Source organism: Malurus melanocephalus, unplaced genomic scaffold (assembly GCF_030028575.1).
Source record: "Malurus melanocephalus ecotype Western Australia unplaced genomic scaffold, MMel_1.1 scaffold_189, whole genome shotgun sequence".
Lineage (NCBI taxonomy): Eukaryota > Metazoa > Chordata > Aves > Passeriformes > Maluridae > Malurus > Malurus melanocephalus.
This window is the reverse complement of record NW_026623421.1, coordinates 299,461-325,343: the sequence shown is the minus strand read 5'-3', so window position 1 is coordinate 325,343 and position 25,883 is coordinate 299,461. Positions and strand designations below refer to the sequence as shown.

Sequence of the window (25,883 nt, the reverse complement as noted above, 5' to 3'; positions counted from 1 at the left end):
CCTGTGGGCATCTTTCATCAACCTTGTCCAGGAAATTACYGTGCAAAGGAAAGTGAAAGCCAACACTCATCCCAGTTTTAACTTTGCAGACCTTTCTCCCTTGCTGTCCAAATGTCCAAAACACTGTATGGACACCAAACATGGGGAGACTGAGGTTTCTGGACTCAAGTACGTATTTCTTTTGTGATTTCCTAACTGCACTATCTCCTCCCTATCACTGTATACTCCTCCTCACAGCAYAGGTGGTGTGAAGAGATCGAGGGATGTTTTTGCCAGTCTGCTCAGCCTGTGCACAAGGGCAGGGGGGCACGGGCTCCCCCAGAGCATACCCATCCAGCATGCAGTGCTGCAAGCTCACCATGGCTGGCAGCACTATATGAGCAGAAAAATATTCCAGTTTAGGCTCTCTGGGGCAAAACTGAGAATAGCACGTTGTTCTCACGACAGTGAGCCCTGTTGCGCTTATCAGATTTCACAGCAGAAAACAAAGTGTATCTGGCTGTCTGTTTCCTAGGGTAGGATCAGGTCCAAAAGGGCTTCTTTAATAAAACTGTAAGCTCTTGCACAAATGTTGTGCTGTCACCTTTTAACAGCRTACACCAGAGCACAAAAGGTAATGGAGCAACAAGTAGATGCAAAGCTAAACCCACATCTCCACCTCTTGATTTTCTGGATGACAATTCTTTTCTTTAAAATTTAATTTTTTCATCAGAATTTCTGACAGTTAGTCAGGAAATAATAGTTTTTAATGCACTRTAATAACTGAAGCAGCTTTCTTATATTTTAGAATAACTGGCTAACCTTTATTGATGGGGTTTTTTTCCCCCTTAGTGACACATTGCTGGGGTTTTTGGTTCTTCRTTTTCAAGTTATTTTCTGAATTCTTTCAGAGTAACACAAAAATAGAGAAGCAATTAAATATCCTTTCATAAATTATAAGCTTCACAGCATATAAAATGTTGATTTTTTTTTCTTCCCAGAGGGACAACAAGAGTTTAACCATTTAGTAACTAGCAAAAATTCTGATAGGAAAAGAGTCCATGTGCAATCTGATTTGAACAGCATATTATTGAGATTATGACAAATTTCAGGGGACTAACAAAAATACCAACTGCAACAATCAAGACTCCTCATGAACACCTGTTTAGGGACTTAATTTTGCTTTAATGGGCTATTACCAAGGCTTCTCTAACAAACTCACTCGCTCCCCCAATCAATTCTGGATCAATATAGACACACATGCCCTGTGAAAAGCCTTCTGTTCTTCGGACAGGATTAAAAGATTCGTTAGTTTTATGATAGCTTGCTTAAAAGATGAAAAAAAAAAAAAAAAAAAAAAAAAAAAAAAGAAAAGAGAGGATGCACATGTTCCATGCATTTTAGATCTCTTCTGCTTAAGAAACTCAACATTTGCAAAGGTTGACAGAAGGTAGGCCACTTTTTATTGATTATCACAGTAATAAGGCTCTAAAGAATCCCAAAATACTTTGCTCAGTCTGTAAATGATCAATTAAAAGACTGCCTCAGAGTCGGCTTCCGCTGAAATTCAYCACCACCTTTTAGTGAAATTGAGGCGGTAGAAAACAAGGGCAGACAAGCAGTTTTTAAAAACAACTCTGTATTCTTTCAAACAAACAAGTACAAAAACTTTACCCAGGGCAGATATCGGGTGTCTGAATACTGAAATAATGTAAAGCTCTGATCTAGGTGGATCCATTATTTTTATATCATTTACTATTATGAAAAATTTATTCCTTCAGTGACTTTGCCACAGAAAGCCTTTATATTTTCTGAGTTAATCCTGAGATAAAATTTTTCTTTAATCAAAAATAAGACTGGGAGAAGTCTGCAAAAACTATTAGTTCATTAATTAAAACCCAGCAACCAACAGATAAATAGACTTAAAAAGCATTTAAAATACTGCACAACACAAAACCATGCATTATCCACAACTACATTTAGCTTACAATTTGATCCTGTTGTTAAAGCTTCCAAGAAGGATTTAAGATTTTTTCTTTATTATGAAATATGATGCTGTTCAAAATATAAAATTAAGACTTTTTCTATCAGTCATACAAATTTATTGCACCAAGGGTTAATGAATATTTTCTGCCCAAATGAAAATATTTTAGTTTTCTAAGTAGTTAATAAAACGAAACAGTCTGCTTTTCACTACAAAGACACTTCAAAAGGAGTAAATGGATTTTGAAAAACTGCATAGAGAAAAACTGGTCYTATCAGAAAAGAACATTATTTTGATATAACATACTGTTTATTTTTCTTCTTTAATAATGTGATTTTAAAGAAACACAGAGAATGTATACTCTGTATGCGTCAGTTCAGTAGTYCAAGTTCAGAACAAACAACACGGCAAACATTTCCAAGTATTTGTTGGTATTTTGGTCTCTTTTAAAATGTCCTTTGTTTACTTGAAAGCAAAAGAATGAATTTAAAAAAMCGGCAATGATTTAACCCTGACAAAGCAGACACTGCACATGTCTCACAAACATATTGATTAGATAAATCTTTTGGATGCAAAGTCATCTTTCTTGCATAGATATATTCTTGCWTTTTCAGTCTTTTTAGCTCTGCATAATCAGAAACTCATGGTTTTCACTTAGAAKACAGTAACTCAAACGCAGTCATTTCCCCATACATATTTACAGTCCTATTTTCAAAATCTTTTGCCTGAGTTGCTGAGTAAACAGAGTTCACATTTACTGAAAACAAGGACTTGCACAATTTGTATGTAATCAGAAACACAGCTTTAAGATGCAGAATATATAATGACGACATTTCAGAAGAGAAACTTTCTTATCGAGCTCACTGGTGAATAGCAAAGGAACTTAATAGCCCCGGAAAGCAGAAAAAAAGCAACATATTTGCAAATGTCTCTAATAGATTAAGAAAAAGTGCTTGGAAATCCTCATCRCTCACCGAAAACCTTACAATCACCTAGCAACCTATGTTACTGCTGCTTTCAATTTTGAACAGGCAGCCTTCACATTCAAAGATGCATCTGAGCCAACTGATGCAACTATAAGTTTAAAGCAAAACAAAAACAAAAACAGAGATTATTTTTTTTTGTTATTTAAATAAAATGCCCCTACCTTTCTTCTGAGAGTACGATGGCGACTGCACTTGAGAAAAAGTAGGTTTTTCTTCTGTGAAATATTCAGGTTGGTTGTACTGATTCAGGGCCATGTCCATGTCAGAGTACTCGCTTTTAAACACGTTTCCAGGGTAACTACAGGTATAAGGCTGATTCACCGCCCAGGCCTGTTCCATATATATGTTGTTACTGTGCAGGACCTGAGCATCACAACTGCTGTAACCCTGATTATCTTCAATATATGTGCAATAATCAGTGGACTGCATGTAGCAATTGCTACCGGCAGCTGGGTGCACTTCATATATTTCTTGCATACAGTAGTTCATTTTGTTAGCCTATCTCAGCTTCTACTTTACGTACACACACACATGCATACACACGCAGGCATGCATACACATGGATCGGGAGAGGAGCAATGAATATACACCAACAAAGTCGACTGCAAAACAGCCCGTTTTACTTCGGAGCAGCACCTGATGTGCTAAAATCCTATTTATATTGGGACGGCTTGTGAACTCCCCTGCCAGTCAAACATATTGGGAAGCAGATTTATGACAGTCAAAGGTCTTAATCTGTGACTGTAAGTTAATTCCAAGGGAAGATGGCAGTCAGGTAGCAATGACCACCAGACAAAGAAGCGACATCCTGACAACCCTCCTGTTCCCCCGTTTGTCTGGAATAATCATTTTATAAACCATTTCCAGCTTTTCCAATGTGATTAGAAAATGATTACTAAGGACACAGTTATGTCACCGTAGTTGTCAACTTAAGTGTGAAGAATTATAAAGACTACTTAAGAACTCCCAGAGGGGATACGCTGAAAATCCTAAAATCAATAATCCTGTTTTTCAGCATTAAACCATAGAAAATCCAATAGTGCTGTGCTGATGACACAAACAGTAGTCTTGTTTTACAAAATTTAGCAACTTAATCTGTCATCAGCTTTATTGATTTTGTTTTACAGAATTACATGCATGAATCTCCCCAGCCTTCCACACATACACAATCCTCCCCACTGCCTGGTAATGCATTTACAGGAAAGCGGCTTTTCTAAACTTCAGTGATTTAAAGAAGTAATTTCTATTGAGTTCAACAGGTGGGAAACTTCAAACTAATATAATCAACAAAAAGAACACTGCTTAAATATTATCAATAAGCTAATTGTTTTGCTATTCTGCTTTGTTATCTTTTCTGTTTGAGTAATGAAGTACTTTTAGAAGAGACTCTTTTTTGACAACAGCGAGGAAATGAAGGAAGGTTTTTTGCTCATTTTGGCTCATCTATGAACTATGAACATGTCAATACCACTAAAACAAAAACTGTATTTTAATACTTAATGCACTCCAAACTTCAATATGGTTAATATACCTTCTTTAATCAGCCTTTTTTTAATCTAAAAWTTTTGTTTTATTTTTAACTRTATTAGCTGTTATTTGTTTCTTTACTAGGAAAAAATGTGCCTCTTCTTTACAGCACAGTAACAMAATGGTATGTCTTTCTAATATCTGTTCTTACTATTAGGGAGATGAATTATTACTGATTCAATAATGAGATCTTTCCTTTTAGCTCATTTTAAACTAAAGAATTGCCAAAAGGACAGTGTAACTTGTCCCTTTTTCTTCTAGGATCTTAAGCATACATTTAACAATCTCAAGGAACACACTCTTAAATAGTCCTCAAAAGTTCAGAGCAACAGGTAAGAACCGGGCATGACATATACATATTCTTCCCTAWCCAATATTGGTTAATGTTTCAGACTAATGAAAAGACCCATCAGAGAAACATTTTCCCTTCCAACATACAACTGTAACTAACCTCCCAAAATAAGCAGCATTGCTAGTTAATGTCTAATTAGTACCAAAATAAGGACAAGTCCTTCCAAGGATAAGAGAAATCAAAATTCATGCTTGGAGTCCTTTTCCCCCCTCTAACAATAAAAGAAGCATCTTTTACATGCATTTCTTATTAACTTGCTCATAAAATAATAATACATTTGGTAAGTCAAGCTGAACTCTATTGAGACCAATGCTACTGATGTCAATAACCTTGTCTCCAAAATGACCTTATTCTGCTAAAACTCTAAYAATTTAAACAAACATTTTATTTCATTAAGAGCACTAACAGTTACTGAARTCTAACAAGTAAAACCCTAATGAATCCTCTTTCATTTACCCTTACCTAACTSAACAAATACCATTGAAAAATACAGTGTAAAAAAGCAAACAAAAGTAAATTTTCATTTCAGTTCAGGCTCATTATCTAGATTTTATAAACAGTGACTTTGTCTGYGATAAAAAGCATGTCTCATGCAGGATCTCATTTTTCGAGACTGGATCATAAAAAGTGCCTGTGTTTCATATGAAATTCTTCAATAGTTGTTTACACTGAAATCCCCAAACTATTCCTGCTGAGGTGATGGGTTGGTAAACCATAGTGTACGTAACACAYAGACCTTGCCGAACTTACTTCTCCACACTCCCAATAAAACATTCCCAAGTACAGTACCTGGGTTGTTCATTGGCCACAAAAAGATCCCCTGCCAAGAGAAATGTATGTAGAGCTCTGAGAGGTKGGGCTCTGTTTTACAGGTTAACAGAGCAGAATACCTAGATACTTTTACACCACCCAGAAAAGTTTTGGAGAACTAGGCTTAAAATTCTTAGTGGGAATTTTTCCYACATAGGATTTGCTTTGCCAACTAAGTCAAAATTCCCATGACTTTCTTCTTCTCTTGTTTTTTGCCCCTCTGATGTATTTAGGTTTGTTACTGAAAAACTAAACAGAATTGAAACCTTGGTTAGACAGGACTGCTCCTGTCAGGATGGCATCTGAGGAAGTGGTATTTCAACATGGCACAGCCTGTGGCTTACTTTCTGTTCCAAAATAAATTCCTCAAACATTTCTTATTTTCTATTGCTATGTCAATAATGCTTAGAAATGTCATACATACTATTTTTGTCAAGAGCTGCTGTAACACTGCAAGGAAATTAAATTACATGAAACTGTGAAGGATGAGGAGAAAACAAAAAATGGAAGACTTTACCAAAACAAAAAAAAATTATAAACATTGCCAGGGAATGTGGGTTCCTTACCTGTGATATACTAATATTAAAGAGGTTTATAGTACAGCAGATTGTTGTTCCCTTGGAAACAAATCAATTCAAAGAACATTGCAAATATTTAAAAAATGGAAATATTCAAAAAATATTTTAATTTTAGTCTTTTAAGGTCCAATCCCGTAGGTTTATTTCATGTATGCCTTTGAATTAAATTGTCTGATACAAGACAGTCAGACAGCATCTTTATCAAAACTCTGAAATTGGAGTAGAATAATATTAAMAGTTTGTCTTGTATTCCGAATTGAGTATTAGTCTTCACATCATGTCATRTTGAGTTTTCGTTGCCTCCAGCAATGTAGTATCACACTTGGAATTTTATTAGTTCACAAGTGTCTGACGATGTGAACACATGGAAGTTAATCATCGTCAGAATAAACCCTTCAATTCAAGCAAACAGGCCACTGATAAAGCAGAAACTTTGATATTGTAACAGGAGAGGATCCTCTCACAGTCTGATGCCTTAGTTCATTGTTCTAAAAAAGGCAGAAATTACTTGTTGTAATGCCTGAATTGCGCCTGAAATGGCTTAAAGGTTTTAATGTACTCAGTCTAGTGCAAATCAGAAGCAAGAGTAGTGCAGTCAGTGATATTAACTGAGTATGCAGAAATCACGYTGAGAATGCCTGAAAGGGGGAGTCTCCAGAAGAGACCACCTTACACTACACCATTCAGCTCTTCATTGACTCCTGTTGTACAAATTATGACTAAGAATTTTAATTACAAACAATGACATACCTCCATTAAGCTGCACTTTTCTTGTGACTTAGCTTAGTTACAGAATCCATCAAAATGAACCCACAGAAATGTTAAGGAAAGACAAAAATCCTGTGGATGATCCTCTATAGCCCAACCAATAGAGGTCCCTGACACAGAAAAGTAGTTATCATTCAGTGCAATTTACTCTGCTGTGGCATATTACCTGAAAGAGTCCTATTCTCCTRACTTCTTCCAAACCATGCACCCCTGATCTAGAGTCCTGGGTATCACAGTGCTGCAGACAGGGCCCCTGCATGCTAGTTCTAAAAGATTCGGCAGCRTCGGTACATGGGATGCATTGCAGAGCATTCAAATCAGTCAGGGCAGAGTGCTGCTTCTAAAGGACCAAATGGGAAAGATCTTATGTTGATTGTTGCTCAGACTTCATGCATAAAGATGAATAAAAATTCAGTATTTGGTAAAAAAATGTTGCACATTTAAACATATAATTGCAAAGTTTAAACATATTGTTCTGAACTCCTCACAGTTTTGTATGTCTGTATTATCAACTCCTAGCTTTATATTAAAAATTTTTACATGTTACAAAATAAATGTTTTATTTCCTATTTATATATTTTATTGTTGTTGCCTGAATTATCTCGGCCACCTCTCATGGTTTTGGGAAAAAAAATTAGATCACTGCTTTTCTGAGCAATTACAAATCTGCACTTTCATAACATCAGTCACATCCCAGACAGATTTTTCCATACCATAAGAAAAAATATACTGAAAACTGTAACAGCTTTTGAGCAAAACTACTTATGTCGCTTTTACATCACATGTAAGTTGTCAAATACAGCTATCTCTAWGTCCGCATAATGAGTTATCATCTCTCTTTAATGTATTTCCACCAACTCATTCACTCGCTTTACACTCTATGATCAAAGATTCAAAATGGTCCCTCAAAAAAGTATGACTATGCAAACATATTGTCAGAGACCAAACTAAGAAAACMTCAAACATCAGAATCCAAAATAACAACAAGCATTAGTAAGACTGCTTAATCAATTCTTACAAATTAATTCTTTATGGTGTTTACCTTATTTTTAAAACTCTACTTGTGACTAAATCACAAATTAGGTAGGATTATGGAATTCCAGTACTGAAAAGTTCCAACAGAATGTGACAGTTCCTGGAAAATGTCTCAGTGGAATATAGGACATTGAAAATCATCATTGTGTCTATGCTACACTCATAGCAGTTGGAAAAAAAGTGAAATTTGTCTGACATAAAATAAATTATTTGGGTTTGTGACAGATRCAGCAAGATTGAAACTAGCTGCCTGAGGTATAAACCAGATGAAAGCCTTACTTAGGCAACAGCACACCTCCTTTCTTCACATATACCAAGTAAGTTATTTCTCTAAAACTGCTTGTCTCACAAAATCCACACTAACTCGGTTATGACATGACACTAAATTTGTCTGTGACTCATAAAATGCCAGTGTGATGTGCCTTTTATTGAAATACTTCAGACTCATTAGTCTGCTAGGATAACAAAGAATGTCATAGTTTATATTTAAATGTTCAGATTCACTACAATTCCAGTTATCCCTCAAAATATTTTCAACACTTTGAATAAATTTGGCTTAAAGAGAATGGAGCTTGCTCTTTCCTGATCGGGACTCCTCCAGGGCTTGTGCTTGCTTTTCCTTGCACTATTCACGACATGGGTAGGCAGCACACGGTCTCATCAGAAAGTGTCTGCTCCTTGAGACTTCGGCCAACATAGGGGCTAACAAAATTCTTGAATGGTGTTGGACAACTTTTAAGATGGCCCCTGAACAAATATTACGAAGAGTAATTATAGACTTGTGACCCAGACAACCCAATTTGTTAAGCCTCCCCATRTATCATAATTGGAAGACCCTGTTAGCAGACATCAGTTAATTACAGAGCTTATCTCTTGAGAAAGTAATGGCCAATACTTAAAACATGTACCTTTTCTGAGTCATTCTCTGCCTCAACTTTATATCRAAACATCAAGGTAAGAAGTTTCATTTGTTCAAAAATAAAACTAAGCAGAAAGCAAGCTAATTTAGCTTGACATAACATAATTAATAGGCTCCTGGATGGGACTGTCTGGGTTTGGCAGCCTCCTGACAGCCCTTAGTAAGACGTTAAAGCGATCAACACCTGACATCTGTTAGCAAAGAGGCATTCTGAGGTAAAGCACAACTAAATCTAAAGAAATCAGGTACTTAGACCAGTTTAACTTTTTCATGAGGTGATATCCTGCCTGACACTGTAATCTTTCTTCCTGGAGTGACGCAAGACTTAAGTAAAAGAAAACAACTTGTAATCCCCCCCTCCCAATATACGGTAATTATTTTTTTAGGCAAAGAGCAATGAAGAACTACTTATCCAAGTTTMAAAAGGAATAAGAATAACTTAATCACTACATACTAAGCAACTGTGATTCTTAAATTCCTTCAATGCTGTGCTGATGTGAACAAAACAACCTACCTGAGAGCAAATGGTTTATTCTCCTGACTAGTTAGGCAAAGAATATTCCTAAYAAGAAGTCCCACTTGAGTGCTGTACATGCACTTACTGAGGGTTTGGATGTGGTTAATAATAAGAAAGMAGGCAAACAACATAGCCTCAGGTGAGGGCTGAACACCCTGAAAGTAAAAAAGAATGCTTTCTTTTGTCATTGCATTTTTAATGTATCAGAGATATGCTTTATTAAAAAAAAAAGCCAGGTTCAGAAAAGATTTTTGATCAGCTTGTTAAGATCATAAARAGAGAGACAAATATTTTTTAAAGCTCTAAAATAAGAGATATTATTTTGTATTAGGTATCAGAATTAGGTAACAGAAAACCCTAGTAAGTACTCATCACATTTTCATAAGGGCTCTTCAMAAAGCTATTAAATTAAATAGAAGAGTAAACAAAAAACCACAATTACCCTGATTAAAAAAAAWWTTAAAAGGTTGGTAGCAAGAAAACATCCCCACATAATAATGCTTTTACCAATGGCCAAATCCCTGACAACAAAGACATAACCTGGTTTTGCTTTGTTCTGGTTTTTTTTTTCTAAATACAGCTTTTGCTGAGCACTGCATGATAACGTCAGTTACCTTTACACCTTTTTTCTTCTTTTTGGTATTCCTGGGCACTTGGCATGATTTGAAAATTTGCTTTTGTATGGCCTGGCTGTAAAATTGTACTAGTCCAAGTTGAAGCATGTAGGCATTGCGAAAGCTGCTGTCCATTCCTCTGGATATCATAATTTTTGAAGTGTCTTTTCCTACAGAAACGATTTTCTGTTACGCCCACTACGTTCCATTTCTGATTTCTGTCAGGAAGGTGAATCAATCTGTCCCACAACAGGAGGCCACGTCCTGGATGTTTGGCAAATACTGCAGGGGTACGAACWGTTGGCTGTGCCAAAATCTTGCTCAGGTGTGGAGTTTTGGAAAGCAAGTGGTTCCCCAGCTCTCCTGATGCTGTGGTATTCCYGTGCATCTCCACTGGACTGCACTGATACGATGTAGAACCTTTCAGCCATGCCCATTCAGCCACCATAGTCTCCCCTTCGGTACAAGTAAATAKAAAATTTTCCTGTCTGAGAATCCTGAAAAAGTAGGCAGATCTATGTGGACAGGCTAACACTAGATGTAACTTTCACAACATCRCAACTACAGCATGGGCCCCAGGGCAAGTTACCACCGATTTATTGCCTTGCTCATATGATCATTTGAGGTCTTGTAGGTCGAGGCTGGTCGTGAACAATTTTCAGATACTTAAAACACAAAACATCAAGGATTCAGCCTTGTTTGACTTCGCTCTTATCATAGGCTGACCTGAGGGACACTCTGTTACCTAAGTGTGACATTCTTATGTGGGCATGCTTAGCAGTTCCGCTTTTGCTACCTACTGCCTTTCTCTGCTTGTGGTCACAGTGGAGTATCAGAGATGCTAATTTTATCACAGGAGCAYGGACACTTGGCTCCGGTGTGGATAATGAACAATACTAAAGCTGCATGATTTTATCTAATTGGTCATTACTTATTCTTGGGTATAGAAGAAACTGAGATACCACTAGCTGATAAATTTATAAAACTAAATATAGCCCAATTTCCATTTCTGGGCAGCAAAACTAAATTCTGTAGAAATGACCCATCAAAGATCATACTCTGCATTTAAAGAAATTATTTTCTTTTATATTTTATGTAACAAAATTCAAATACAAAATAGCTGTTTAACTTGCATAAAGAAAATAGCAAATTCCAGACATTTGATGACTGATACCATTGGTTTTAATCATAGTAAGATTTTTCTGTTCTAATCAGTCTAAGAGTTAATTTTACATACATTTCACTCAGTAAAGTAACATATTAGTAAGTGCACACCAAGTCATTAATTTCTAGATAAAAATGATTCAAAGTAAATTGGGATTTCAGTTGCCAGATCTTCCATAATATTGCTATTTCTGAATGTTTTGTGTTAAGATGTCTCTTAAGTGGTACATTGTTAGTACARGACAAATTCAGGAAACTTAATAATGGTTAGTTTTAAATACTGTTATCCTATGCTAATTCCTGTATGCACATAGAGGTTTTCTCAATCTGTTATTTAATTTTAGATTAAAGGTTAGCAAACACCTTTTTCTGCTAGGAATACAATCTTGCCTGATGTTTGCAGCCACAAGTCCATTTCTTCTACTCACCGTATCTCAGCGGGACATCAATAACATGAATTTGTGTGAGAAAGTACCTGGCATCACGGACTTCAATACAAAGGGCAGGTAAGTTACCTACATAATTTGCCCTTATCTACTTATTTCTGGCTTTATAGATCTGCTCCTARTTCAGACTTGATTTGCTTAGTAAAATTTTAAACTAATTATAAATGCAGGTAATATGGCAAGAAACTATAACTTGTAAGAGAATAATCAGTTTAAAATAGAATAGCAAAAGTAACCCAGCAAATACTAGGTAATTAAAAAAAAAAGCACAGAATATGAAACTTTTTTCATAATTTGAACACTTTGATATTCTCTTGACTTCCTAAATTTAAGCTCAGAGGGAGAGACAGGATTTTTTTGATAAGACCCTCTGGGAGCTGAGAACTTCCCTCTAAGATCTGAACTTAGGCAATTCATTTTTTGTGGCACAAAGAGGAACTGTGCACTATAACCCACCCTTCCTCTAGACTTTGCACAACTTCAGACAGTGTACCTGGTCCAGTACAAGGCTCTTCTCCCTTGAGTTCCTTCACACCCTAATTATCTCCCCGCATGGATAATATTGCATTTTCACAAAATGCGAGAGTCAGGCACATGCAATATACACATGAAAAATATAGGCATTTCTACAATACACTTATAAATAGGTCCATGCTTTGTCAGCTCCTTGAACAGTCCAGTGATGCTACATAATTCTGGACCTTGTTTAGAAAAGTCAGTTATATCCTCAGTTACTCAGGTGTTGCTATTACTCCTCAGGATCAGTGATTGGTAACCCAAGCTCTTCAATCTCATTAGGCAAAAATTTCTATTTATTTTCCCCAAATTTAWCTTTGTTATTAAAGGCCATCTTTGCTGTCTTTTAGCCTGTGAGGATTTGTGTTACATTCGATTTTAATTAAAACCCATACGTTYATGATTATGGTAAAAAAATCTGTTCCCCAAGGATTCAGAGASGGTGTCACAAAAGGATCATAGATTTTAAACTTTAACTAAAACCCTTCATAGCTTAGAAAATAAATTAAAATGTATATTCCAATTTCTGTGTTTGCAAAGCATCTGTGGAACTTTGATCATAGACACATTTAAACTACAAGRAGAAATTGATTCTATTACAGTTTCCATCATTTGGAATTTACCCAGGCAGAGTTTACCAAGGCTAGCCCAACGTCAAGAAGCTATATCCGCTCTTTTCCTTTTGGCTCCCGCTGAAATTTGTCTCACTATTTTGTCTGCCGTGTCAGCTACAGTTTATTTTATTTAATAAGTTTCCACTTTATTTCACAAATTCTCTTCAGTCACCAGGGACATTCCACATTCAATTTGTGCTAGACAAGGATCAAGTTGTAAGGAACTACCACTGAGGGGTCTTATATTTTGTCTCCTTTTTTTGTACTTCCTATACTGTGTCACAGCAGATGTTTATGTCTTAAATTACTGTTCGTCTTATTATAATGTTAAATTAGTTTCATGAGAGGACTGCATTATTTATTCAATTGGTTTTARCATATCTTGCCTGAATTTCTCAAAGACATTTTTSTTTTTCWTTTTTGTTTTTCWTTTTTTTTAAAMMAAAAAAYACAGTTAAAATCTTCTACATCTGCTCTTGGACTTGTCAACCCAAAATCTTTGATAATGTAACTTTGTCTGTGCTCCTTACTTGTGAGAGAAGCATCTTTCTCYCCCTCTAGCTGCTGTTAAAATGGCTATAATCAAGGCAGKAAGWAGTAYAGCCTACYAGGATGAACCATGACAAAACCACAGGCCCTATTTCAGAGTTAAGAGGGACTAATAAGAAGGGCCAGAGCTCTCCTCCTCAAAGAATCATCAAGAAATTTCAAAATGCAGTTGCAGCAATAAGTGCCATCTGAGCAACTAACAGGTCAAAAGACTTCTTCAAATTCCCATCAGAGCTTCTTTAAAAAGAAGTTTGTTCTATAGAAGCAGAAAAGTTTAGGAGATGAACTGCCAATTGAGCTTAACAGAAAGGCAATGGAAATCCCTCAGCATTCTTTTGCTACAGGCCAAAGCAAAGACTCCTTTTAATGGTTGTTTGTAAATGTTGGCCTGCTCTCATTCATGCAGTGTATCTGAATGTCAGTATATAAGACTACCAAAAAAATGGAACAAATATTTTTTTTATCTTAGTTATGTGTTTTTTCCCCCCAATTCTCTACTAGTATCTGCCAACAGTGGTCAAAGAAGCAATACACAAAAAGCCCTCCCTTTCTTAGTACAGGTCAAGTGAAGAGAGTCATTAAGTWGTTTCTTCCAGAAAGATGGTAGGGTGGTAGCCAGCCAGCCATGAGGACAGTGGGTACTGCTGGAATGAGCTGTATACCCACCCTGAACTTCTATCCTGACAAAAAATCAAGAGTGCACAAAATAGAACTGAAAACCACACTGAAATAGTGCCTGTTCTCCATGCTCACAACAGGCCCAGAGGCACTGCATTAAATTCCCTGTGCTGTGCCCTGAGAGCTGCACTAATTTTCCTTGCTTGGGATCTCCCCCGTTGCAATCAAGGCTGGACTTGCATTACCGTTATTACTATTACTCCTTTATACCACAGCAGTTCCAGTTGACAGCTAGATCCATTGGTGATGAAAGCTGCTGTGACCACACAGGCAATCAGACCCTGTTCCTCAGAGACTGACAACATTGCTCACACTTTTTGGGGAGTGCAAACATTTATTTTTCACCCGCGGCAACAGGCTGTCATTTAGGCAAAAGGTAAATCAGCAGTTCTGGGATGTCAGAGAATTGCTGTTTTGCCTGTTATAGAYACTTCCTCTCACAACAGAAAGTTAYGTTACATTCCAAAACTGCTCACAGTAAAATGTCTACAGAAAATTCTCCCTATATTTCAATGTGCAGCTGATCAAAATAGTAGCAAGTAGGAGAACAACTTAGAAATCTCTGAATTGTCATTAACTTACTGGATTGYAAAACTTATATGATAAAATATTTCCTTTTCACATATTTGCGGTTTTACTGAAAACAGAAGTAAGGACAACAGCACTTCAGTGGTTTGTTTTTTTTGTTTTGCCACTGAAGTATGCAAGCATATAAGGACATTGAAGTGGGCTGGTTTCAGAGAGATCAACTAAGGCAAATGTAATCAGGATTAGGACTGAGGGGTGCATGGTAGGTTGACGAAGCAGCCTACCTTTGTATGAACCCAGTCCAATAACACTAGAAGGTTTTTACTTGATGATTTGAGAGAAAAAAAGAAAAARGCAACCAAGCTACAAGTAAAGGACATCTCCCCAGCCAAGTTAACACCTGATTCATACTTAGTTCAAGAATTTAAGCCACACAAAGTAACTATAAGTAAAAGCACATAAAGTTTTCATGTGTGTTTGTGGTGGGAAAGAAAAAAACCATCTGTGCCAGACAAGGCTAAAGTTTCATTTCTTCTCATTAATCTTGCTGTCAGTTCATGGCATTTATTTTTCTTCTTCYCTCTTCTTTTCTCTCCAATCCTTCTGTTTTCTCCCAAAAACAGCATAGTATTTTCTCTTTATGCTTCCTTATAAAAGAAGGAAACACCTCATAATTGAGTTTCTCAACATTTAAAMTCATATGGCTCATATGATCATTGAATAAGCAGAAGGATGGAGCCCAGCTCACACAGACTAGCCAGACTCTTCTTAAATATGCAAATTCTGCCTTGGTAAAATGTCCTAAATAAAACATTCAAGAACATATGATTTCTCTCCTAAATTTTTAAAACATAAAAATTACAGAGCCTACAAGAAAAAAAAAATAGAGTAAAAGGAACTGTAGCAACGTCTACTGAAAAGATTAGGTGATTTTCAGTATTTCAGAAATGTGTGTACGTGTATGCTTGTGGAAGTAAACAGCCAGTGTTATTTGATCCAGGACTGTCGTTCCTGCTACTTGCTTTAGCAGAGGCAATATCATAAAATATTTAAATATTACATTTTAGAATAAGGATTTCAAGATAAATTAAATTTCAAAATTTCCAATCTTTTGGACAAGTATTAAATCACAATGAAAGAAGATAATTACAGATAATTACAATAAACTTAGTAAACCATTCTAATGTGTAAGAAAAGGCAATATTAGGAAACTTGTAATAAAAGTGTAATAGCTTTATCCTTGTTCTCGATATATCTTAATGAGCTCCTCTCTGAATCAGTGCAATCACTTTTTAAAAACATGCTACATTTCCATTAACTGTTAAATACTACACATATACTTATCTCACAAAGAGATGGGCTTGACATTACACTCAAATTTCTGAAYATGAGAAAAAGAATATCCAGAAGAATATGACAGTCCATCTGTAAGTTAACCAGAGGCAGGTTCTGAGCACAGAGAAGTAAACAGTACAGGGTTCAAGGTTTTGATATGTAAAGAGTTCTCTGAAAACCTGTCTTTTGAGAAATGAACAGGAACTGTGTAGACCAATATGGAATCTTGTAGAAGMTACAGATAAAATAAACATACTGAAAGAAATGAATGACCAAAGCTGTTATGGGGAAAAGCAGTACAATACCAGGGCACACAATACACCTAGAACAGTGGTGCTAACCAATRCAGCCACAAAGATGCTAAATGCATTCTTCCTGCTCACAGTTCCCATAACAAGTGGGAGACAGTTTTTCTGAGAAGAAGCTATACTTGAGCACAGCAGTTCTGTTCAAACCACAGGCTTACCTGGCTGCTCCTCTCCAACAGGAGTTGTAAGTGGATACTCAGGGAAGAGTAAGAACAAAGCAAGCCTGGATAAGAATTCCCACCAGGTGTCTCCCAATCCCCAGCTACTCYTCAGCCCAAGGGACTACCTGAGCCCTTGTGACCTTTCTAAAATGTAGCAATGGATATCTCTTTGAAGTGCAGCCCAGTTTACTCTTGTGTACACTTCTTCGTATTCACAACCCTTTCTGGCAAGGAATCCGAATGTCTGTGTCTATACATGCAGAACCACCTCCCTGTGTTTGTTTTAAAGCCAGACTGTTTTAACACCCAACAGACAGAATCCACCTCTCCAAGGCTCATTTTGCAGACTACTGTTTGTGTGAATATGGGAATGTTAATGGATGCTTACTCTCTTCAGGTTGTGTTAGATAATTCCTGTAATGACTGGGAGCCAATTAAAATACAAATGAGAAGACARAACACCATTTTCAGAATACGGCTCAAAATATTTATAAAATAGATCTTTAAAATCAAGTAAATTACAGTGAAATATATTTTAAGAAATCACTCAAATCACTTCCATAAATCCGATCRCTGTCACCTTTTCCTAAAATCCTAATTCTGAGTACTACTTTGATCATGAGCTTTCAAATCAACTCATGATCTTTTCCTAATCTCTCATTAGACCTTCCAGTTCTTCATATTTGGYGCTGCTTGCTAACAACTGAAGCTCTTTATTTTTTCAAGGTGGTGAAACAGTTCAAGTTATTTTAGTTCTAGAATTGCCTAAAGAGATAGCCAGTATCTTGAAATARCACCTCCCTTTGAAAGACTGAGGTTTGAGCAATGGCCAGGTTAAAAAACATCCCAAAACCCCGAAGGTTCTGGAACTAGCAGTCTTGATAAATATGTAATTTGTTAAAGAGAAAAAAAGGTAAAGAAATAAATAAAGTTTGCCCAAACAATGCATCMAAAGGCTTCTTCAGTAAGAAAGACAAACTGGGATGTGAGAATTCTTTTAAACTTGAAATAAAGTCAAGCTTGGTACAGCCCTAAGCAACTTTCAAAAACAAAATAAAGCAATAGTGAAAGTCCGGCCTTCACATATTGCAACATTTACACATTTAGTTAAACATTTGTATTCTTTATGATAAGCACTGTAGCAAATGTGATGCTTTCAAAGAGCATAAYGAGAAGTGCGTTCAGTGAATGTAAAAGGTATTTTGTTTATATGGCATTAACAGGAATATGCCTGGTTGGATTGATCCGACAGTTTACCAATAGCTTTACAATTGACACATAAAAAATTACAGTTCTCTCTACATATGGGACTCAATATCAAGGATAAGTGCTGTAAGTTCATTGCTCTGACATATAGTTATCAGAATAACTAAACAGCAGCTGTGGTCAGGCTTTTGAAGATCRTAAGATGGCAGGTTGCAACTCCAGTGGCAAGCACAGCAAAGTGGTTTTTAATGGGCTAGTGGAGAAGAATTAGAAAAACAGGACATTTTAGTCCTTTTAAATAACTACTTTAAATGCTTCTTGCCTGCAAAATGAACAAGTGCATTTTATACTGACAACACTTTTCATTCCTCCTAAACTGATGCCAGTAGTGAAACACAGCTACACAGTCTAAGAATTATACCCAAAATTTCAAACATTACAGGCTGTTCCCATCAGAAATAAACTTCAGAAAGATGAGTTAACAAAAGAAACAGCTCCGGTTTAAATAAAATTACTACAGAAAGGGACTAAATATACTGATAGGTTATTAAAAACAAAACAGACAATGAAAAACATATCAGCATTAAGGTAATGAAATGTACTAAAAATGACCAGCAAATGCTACAAAACTTCTTTTTTTAAAAGTCTGTTTTTCCTGTTCTATGTGAAATCTAACGAGATCTTCCACCTCCCCCCGCCCCCCCTTTTTTTTTTTTTTTTTTTAATGTGTGATCTTTTCTGGAAAAAAAACCAGCAGGTATTTGTAGGTAGGAAAGAACATGCCAACTTATTAAAGAATTGCATAAAATTTAAAACTTTACAAAATGTTTCACAGACTAATTGGCTTTTGTACTTATATAGCAATTTTTAAAAGCACTTTTAAAATATTAAATTTTGAATAAAAAAAAAGATAAAATTAAAGCAGAGTGTCTCTGTAACCTAGAACTTAACAAGTGTGGTATTTTTAACTACATATTCAGAAATATGCTTCTAAGTAATAAGAGCCATCATGGAGTGATTCATAGCTTCATGCAAAAACATCCCACAATATAAATCTTGTTAACCTTTTGAAAATCCCCAAAAGCTCATTATAAAGCTGCTGAATCCTGGTGTAACAAAGCCTTATATTAAAGTATTTACTGCCCTCCTAAAAAGTCCATTACTTGAAAGAAATAATACACTCGAGTTAGTTGGATTTTATCATGGTCTGGCAGGCAAAGARGTGTCAGACAGTGATGTATGTCAAATTAAATTATMCTAGAAAAATCATTATAGAAATTCGGGAGAAATAATTTCTAAGCTGATGTTAAACAATAAACTGTTCTCCATCTGAATTAATGTCAAGTTTACTGGGTAATGAGTATTACAGTGAAAAGACTCATGAAGAAAATGTGGTACCTTTCCTATTCTATTACTTTTCCCAGTTCTTGGAAACTACGTGCAACACCCTTGGAGACCTGGTTTTCAAATGGATTTGTTGCACAAAAGCTGATTAATTTTCTTSTCCAAATGAGAGACCTGTTTCAAGAAATGTTGCATATTAAATTCTACTTACTGAAAATATGCATTTATGACATTTAAATTATATTCCCCAATGTAAGCACTTAATTTTATTATAATTCCTATCTTGATCTAACTTTACGGTCATTACCAAATAGAACAGCGTRGAGATTTGAGAGTAGAAGCACAATGACTGAGTTGATTATGAAACTCCCAAATAAAAGCAGAAWAAAACCCTGCTGAAAATCAGTGCAAGAACTGATGTAGTTTTCACTGGAAYCACTATTACACTTCTTATAGTCTCTCTTCATCAGCCATGAAGGTAAAAATAATGAGATTTACTGTATTCTACAAATATTATTTTCTAGGTTTTAGATCCCATTCTTGAATTTCTTCTTCAGTTCTCACTCCAGTAAATAAAGCAATATTAAGATATGTCTCGGGATTTGTCCTGCATTTTGGGAGAAAATGTAAAGAAGGAAGCCTTGTACAGAAGGAAGTCTTCAGTGATAGATATTTCCAGTGAATAGTGGTGCTAAACCRGAAGCTTAATTACAGCTTTAAAATAAAAAGAACTTTTAAAATTATGTTACATATTTATCTGAAAGTACTATTTTCTCAATGAGAAAATAATACTTTGAAACTTTTTTCTATTCTGTTGTGCAAATGTATGCACAAGAAAAACTTGCTTTTGTTGCTAAGATAGTACTAATTTATAATGCTGGTAACATTTTTTTCTCAGATRTTACTCTGTGGGCAGTAATTRTTGGAGTCAACTGTAAAACTGCTGATGAACACTGTTGCTGCAGCCCAGAAAAACARTCGTACCATGGGCTACATCCAGAGCAATGTGGCCACCAGAGCAAGAAAGGGGATTCTGCCCCTCTACTCCCATCTCATGCGACCCCTCCTGGAGCACAGCACCCAGCTCTGGGGTCCTCAGAACAAGAGGGACATGGACCTGTGAGTCCAGAGGAGGGACGCAAAGATGATGACAGGATTAAACACCTCTCCTATGAGAAAAGCTTGAAAAAGTTGAAAACTGTTGAGCCTTGAGAAGAGAAAGTTCTGGGGAGACTTTACTGTGGCATTTTAGTACCTAAAGGGGGCCTATAAGAAAGATGGGGACAAACCTTTTAGCCTCTTGCAACAGGACAAGGGATAATTTCTTTAAACTGAAAGAGATTTAGATTAGCTATAAGGAAGAATAGATATAATCTATTTAGATTMGATATAAAGAACAAGGTTTTTGCAATGAGGGTATTAAAACATTGCAACAGKTTGCCCACAGAAGGGGCACCCCATCCCTGGTAACATTCACAATCAGGTTGGATGGGCATCTGAGAAATCTGATCTAGTTGGTAATGTCCCTGCTCATTGCAGGGGGATTGGACAAGAWGATTCCAACCCAAGCCATTSTGGGATTCTATAAAAGACAACCTATGTTCAATAAAAATAATGTTTCAAAACGATGTTTCAAAAGCTAAACTTTCAGATTTTCTTTGTTACATACGAGTGTGTGGTGGCTCATCTGAAAACTATTTACTTTACCAAGCTTCAGTTAATGAGAACAGAATGCATCTCAGACATAGCACTCAAAGACATGAGTACTACCTCCCCTCTCCTGAAGCATCCCTTTATCTCAGTGTTTGGTCRTGATCTGTGCTACGTGTAAATAAAACTGGTTAGGCAAGTCTTGACACCTAGAACTGGCAGARTTGCAAAAGCAAACTGACAAACACTGTGTCTACAAAACCTGTAGGTCCAGCTTTTTACTTGTCTGCCTCTTATGACATCAAGTACTCAATATTAGGTGTTCATTAACTCTATCTGTATTGCTGGCTGAACTCTGCCTGCATTCTAAGAAAAAGGAAGAGTAGGCTGGACTCTATTAATTCAATATTTGTGTTTCAGTTTAACTTTTTGCATGCAAATATTTAACCTCATACATTCTCCCTGCTTTTTATTTTTAATTTGATTCACTTTTARGCWAGGGCTKCTATATTTCTGAAATCTTTCCATGATACCCATAACTTTGAAATGCCCAAAATAATTTTGGCAAAMTAGAACTCTCCTTCTTAAAACTCTCTCTATTAAAAGCTATAAGCACATAAAATAATCACGCCAGTATGTGTTTTTAAAGATGAGATATMAAAATACTCAAAATATTTTTCTTATGGAAACTGTGAATGTACTAAAGCCTATCTTTCTGGTCAAGGTCAAATTCTTCAGTCAGAAAAACTTCTCTAGACTTCACTAGAATCTGAAGGCTYTCAGGCAGTGCCTACAAGAGGAAAATACATACTGTGGAAAGAGGAAAAAACATATGGGGAGAGAAATTATCTATCAAAAATACAGAATAATACAGCCTKTTATTTTAGCCAACTGGTTTCATATTCATATCTGTTCCCATATTCCAGTGACTCAGTAACAGAATCTAAAGTTCCATTTCCATTCATTAGAAAAGGACTCTTGTTTGGCTCTATATGGTGGTATTTATGAAGTTTTTATACAGTTTGAAAGACTTCCATTTCATCCATGCTTCTTTTCACATTTACACTCATGTGGGAATGTCATTCCTATAATCAGAATCAGAAAATAAGAACTGCTCATCATGACAAGTGCTGGACATCTACAGTTGCACAGTCATGTCCAACTCAATCATTTTTTCCTTCTTTTTGCTTGATGGTTATTTTCTTTGCACATATTTGTTCTACCCACTGCTGTCAAAAGAAATGCAGAAAATGTAGGTCCTTCCAAGTAGGCTTTGTGTTTCACTGAGCATAGCAGAGCTGCCCTGCCAGGGGCAAGTGCAGGGAGACAGGACTGGTTAGAGTTCTAGTGGAAAATCTCCATAAAAGTGCCCTCCACAGGAAGCCACAGACACAACAGATAAGGTGAGGATAAAGTGGGTACACTGTTTCCTTCCTCTTCTCTCACTACCACACAGCAGGAGCTATTAACTGCTCCCTCCAAAACCACAGCAATGTCAAGCCCAGTTCAACATGAGACAGGGGAGAACACAACAGAGAGCTGGAAGAGACTGGTTACATGCCAATCCTTCAAATTCTTACAAAACAGGTATTTGCCAAATAAAATCTCCATGCCTAGAATGTGTGAAGGACAATGCAAAACCACTCTAGAAGGTCCTACCAATGCAGCCTAAAGGATACCAATTCCTACCTGATCCTCATATGGCAGTGATGCTAAGTCAAACCAAGGGGCAGTATTCCACTTCATTCCACAAAATCCCTCAATGCCCTCTGCTTCCTTCTTATATTGATCTCTGCTACATTGGGCAGAGAAGAAACACAGATTTCCATATTATCAAATAATATAGTTTACTATGAAAACATGTATTTAAACAGTACTCTGTTTCTCCCCATGAATTTAACCATCTACYTCTTATCTAGAAACCTAAAGTCAGAAGACCACCTTTGTTGGGGAATGCAGCTGTTACCCCTTGCTGGCCAATATAAATGGATGGGAGCCTTCCAGGGGAAAGGAAAGGATATTTCACTACTTTGATAGTCAGTAAAAATAAACTGTCCCTTGGGCAGAGCACCAGGAATACAGTCTTGTTAGTAATGATTTTTCCTAAGTAGCACATGCTGCATTTTACAAACAGTTTTTCAAAAAGTCCTATTCATGCATTTGGCTCTTGAATCACACATTAACGAAGAGTATCAATAGAACATTTACTTAGGCAAATTGATGAACAGTACAACAAATTCTGGAAGTCTGAAATTCTCTGGCCTTCTGTATGATCTCCAYATAATGAGCATATCTTTCTAGACATCCTGTTCTGGATTAGATACAGGGGAGTGTTGACAYGGCTAATTTATGTGTGGCCTTCAGATGCTTTGCAACTGGCAGGGATAAGATGGTTAAGCAGGCTTAAAATGGCTAATGGTCATGTCAGCTCTGGATCTTCAGCCCACCTGCAGACCTAGTCGATTATTTTCTGAAGTGTACTTGGCACTCTATGTAAAACAAGCTTGACTGTCTCACTTTGAAGACTTTTATCAGGGGATACATCTGTATTACAAAATAACTTAGGCCAGGATACTCCRCAGAAACTGTTCCTGCACTGGCAGCTTCAGCAGGAATGCTGAAGGTGGAATGTGCACTTAGAACAAAGCACAACTAGAATCTGGAAGGCAAACCAAGGAAGATGAGAGTTCCAAAAATGTTGGGGAAAGTTACTATGTGTCCCACATCTCCATGCTGTGGGTAGAGGAAARATTTCCATTCCCAACACCAATGCATTAAGAAAATGTTAAAGTCTTTTTTTTTGTAAACATTTAGCAATAATCACTCCAGAAAGGCAAGATATATTGCACAGATGTTCTTATGAAATATGATTACCTGACATACTGCTGGGAGTTATGGATATGTAATCATTCTTGTCCTTCTTCTGTTACCAATGTCACCTGCCARAAAAAAGGARAAAAAAAATCTGATAYAGTATGTCCATAAATGTGTAYCTGCAGAATAAMATTAACATTTAAGCAAGATGGAACATTCTGGATCTTGAATAGCATGGTCCATGTCTGATGGCTTAACACATTAATTCAAACCATCGAGCTTAGCTGCATGAGGAAACAAATGTAAACCAGGTCCAATGGTGGGCTGAAGGAACTGTGGGTAACAGGGATTTGGAAGAAAGGTCTAAAAGCTGGTGCCTACTGATGCAGAAAAAACCAATCCTTCTGCTCACCTCATAGAACACTTTCCATTTTTCTTTTTTTTTTTTCAAAAGTTTGTCTAAGTTTAATATGTAACTTTAGGAGCTAACTGGTTTCTACTTTACCGTTTCTAATGATAAATGTCCATTATTCTCAGGTTCTGTCAAAACAGGATTCAAAAGGAATTAGAAATTCTCTGTTACAGTTATACTGATTCTTCCTCAGTCATTTGAAACCCAAAAGTCTATTGACTTTTACAGTTTTCTGAGATGTAAATAGAAATGTTACTCATTTGGTAGAAAACTAATTTATGTGTACTTAATACTTAACTTTTGAACAATGACACATCTTCTATTTTATCAACAAGACATCTGCAGCTGTGAAGAACTCAATCTGGCATTTTAAAGTCAGTTTCAATGTTCAGATTGTGTCCCCCTTCCATATGTCCACACACACATATTCACATGCTAACTATACTCTTTTTCTGTTTGGTAGACATCACATCCCTGCAAGTTACTTTAGTGCCAGGAGAGAAAGTCATGGATACCAGTTAYGACATCATCCTTCATTTGTGTCGGTGTTTTTCACAGCAGCCCTGACGTTTTTCATGTGCAAGCATCACAAGCAGCACGGCCTTGTTCAGCCATCCCTGCCCAAAACACAGTGCCCAGCTGGATGATCCCAGCTCGCTCCCTAGTTTAAGCACCAACAATCCAACCTGAGTAGAGACAATCCTAAAGGCATTACTCTAGAATAGAGACAAGATCTCATTAGAATTTTTAAGTAAGAAATCCTGGGCCTACAAGTGACCCCACTAATGCCAGTGGAAAACTAGCCTGAGAACWGTCACGCACTCTGGAATATCCCCCTGCACTCATCACTGGTGTGGCAACACCTCAAGTACTGGGTTCAGTTTTGGGCCCTCAGTTAAAATAGAACATTGAGGTGCTGGAGCGGGTCCAGAGAAGGGTAACAAAGGTGGTCCTTGTGAAAAGTTTAGAAAATAAGTCCTATGAGGAAGGGCTGAGGGTTTGTTCAGTCTYGAGAAGAGGATGCTCAGTGGGGACCTCATTGCTCTCTACAACTCCCTGAAAGGAGGCTGTATTGAAGTGGGTGTTGGTCTCTTCTCTTGTGACTACAGTAAGAGGACCAGAGGAAATGACTCTCAGCTGAGGCAGGGGAGACTCTGATTAGATATTAGAAAAAAATTTTCACTGTTTGGGTGGCCAGGCATTGGAATAGGTTGCCCAGGGACATTGTAGAGTCACCATCCCTGGAGGTGTTTAAGAGGCATCTGGATCTGGCCCTGGGTGAAGCAGTTTAGGGGTTACAGTGTTAGTTCTGGATTGATCTTTGGACCGCATGATCTTAAAGGCCTCTTCCAACCTTGCTGATTCTATGATTCCATAAGGAAACATCGTCTTTTAATGTTAGAGTGCAAGTGACATTTTAGAGAGGAAGTAGAACCTCCCTTAAATTGTCCTGATCATCATTTTATGGTAAGAAACTGTCTTTGTTAACAAACTTGTGGATTTTATTTCTCTCCATGCATTCAGTGCCACAGCAGTGTCCGTATTTCCTCTTGGCCACTGTCTCCTCACGCAGGGAGCCTTTCCCTTGAAAYAAATATCCTCCCCTGGCAGCCGGCTGAACACCGAGCGCATCTGCTGCGTTGAGGCAGGGCTCAGAACAAGAGAACAGATGAGCCGCAGTACCGGTAAATTAATGTATCTGGGACGCGTCCCCGCCGCTTCACCTCAGCCCATCCCGCAGCTGGGGCTCTGCTCAGGTACAGAGGGAGACCGGGGCGCCGCTCCGCTCCTCGACACGGGCTGGGAGACACGGCTACCGCAGGGAAGCGGGGAAGGGCCACAGGGAAGCGCCGCAAGGAAACTGGAAGGGCCGCGGGAAGGACCGCAGGAATGGCCCCGGGAAGGGCCGCAAGGAAGAGGCTCCGGGAGACAGCGCGGCCTCCCCGCCCTCCTGAGGGCAGAACCCGCCCGCGGCGCGGCGCGGCAGCGCCCCCTGGCGGCCCGCGGGAGCGGCCCGAAGCGCCATTCCCGAGCTTTTTCCATGGCTCCGCGGCTCCTCGCCTGCACCGGGCACGTCTGCGTGCATCTT

At 37.4% G+C, this 25,883-nt stretch overlaps 1 protein-coding gene across 14 annotated transcripts in view; it reads right to left on the bottom strand.

Annotated features, from left to right (window-relative positions):
* Nucleotides 1–25,883, bottom strand: part of THRB (thyroid hormone receptor beta) — a 155,162-nt gene that overhangs the window by 24,521 nt on the left and 104,758 nt on the right. For 13 of the 14 annotated variants that reach the window (XM_057373181.1, XM_057373185.1, XM_057373190.1 and 10 more), the window contains one exon: nt 23,443–23,507. In XM_057373181.1, the coding sequence (XP_057229164.1) occupies nt 23,443–23,449 (7 nt within the window). In that variant the 5' untranslated portion in view covers nt 23,450–23,507. Of the gene's footprint in view, nt 1–10,069; nt 10,533–23,442; nt 23,508–25,883 lie in introns of those variants that run through there. The other variant, XM_057373193.1, reaches the window with a different exon arrangement.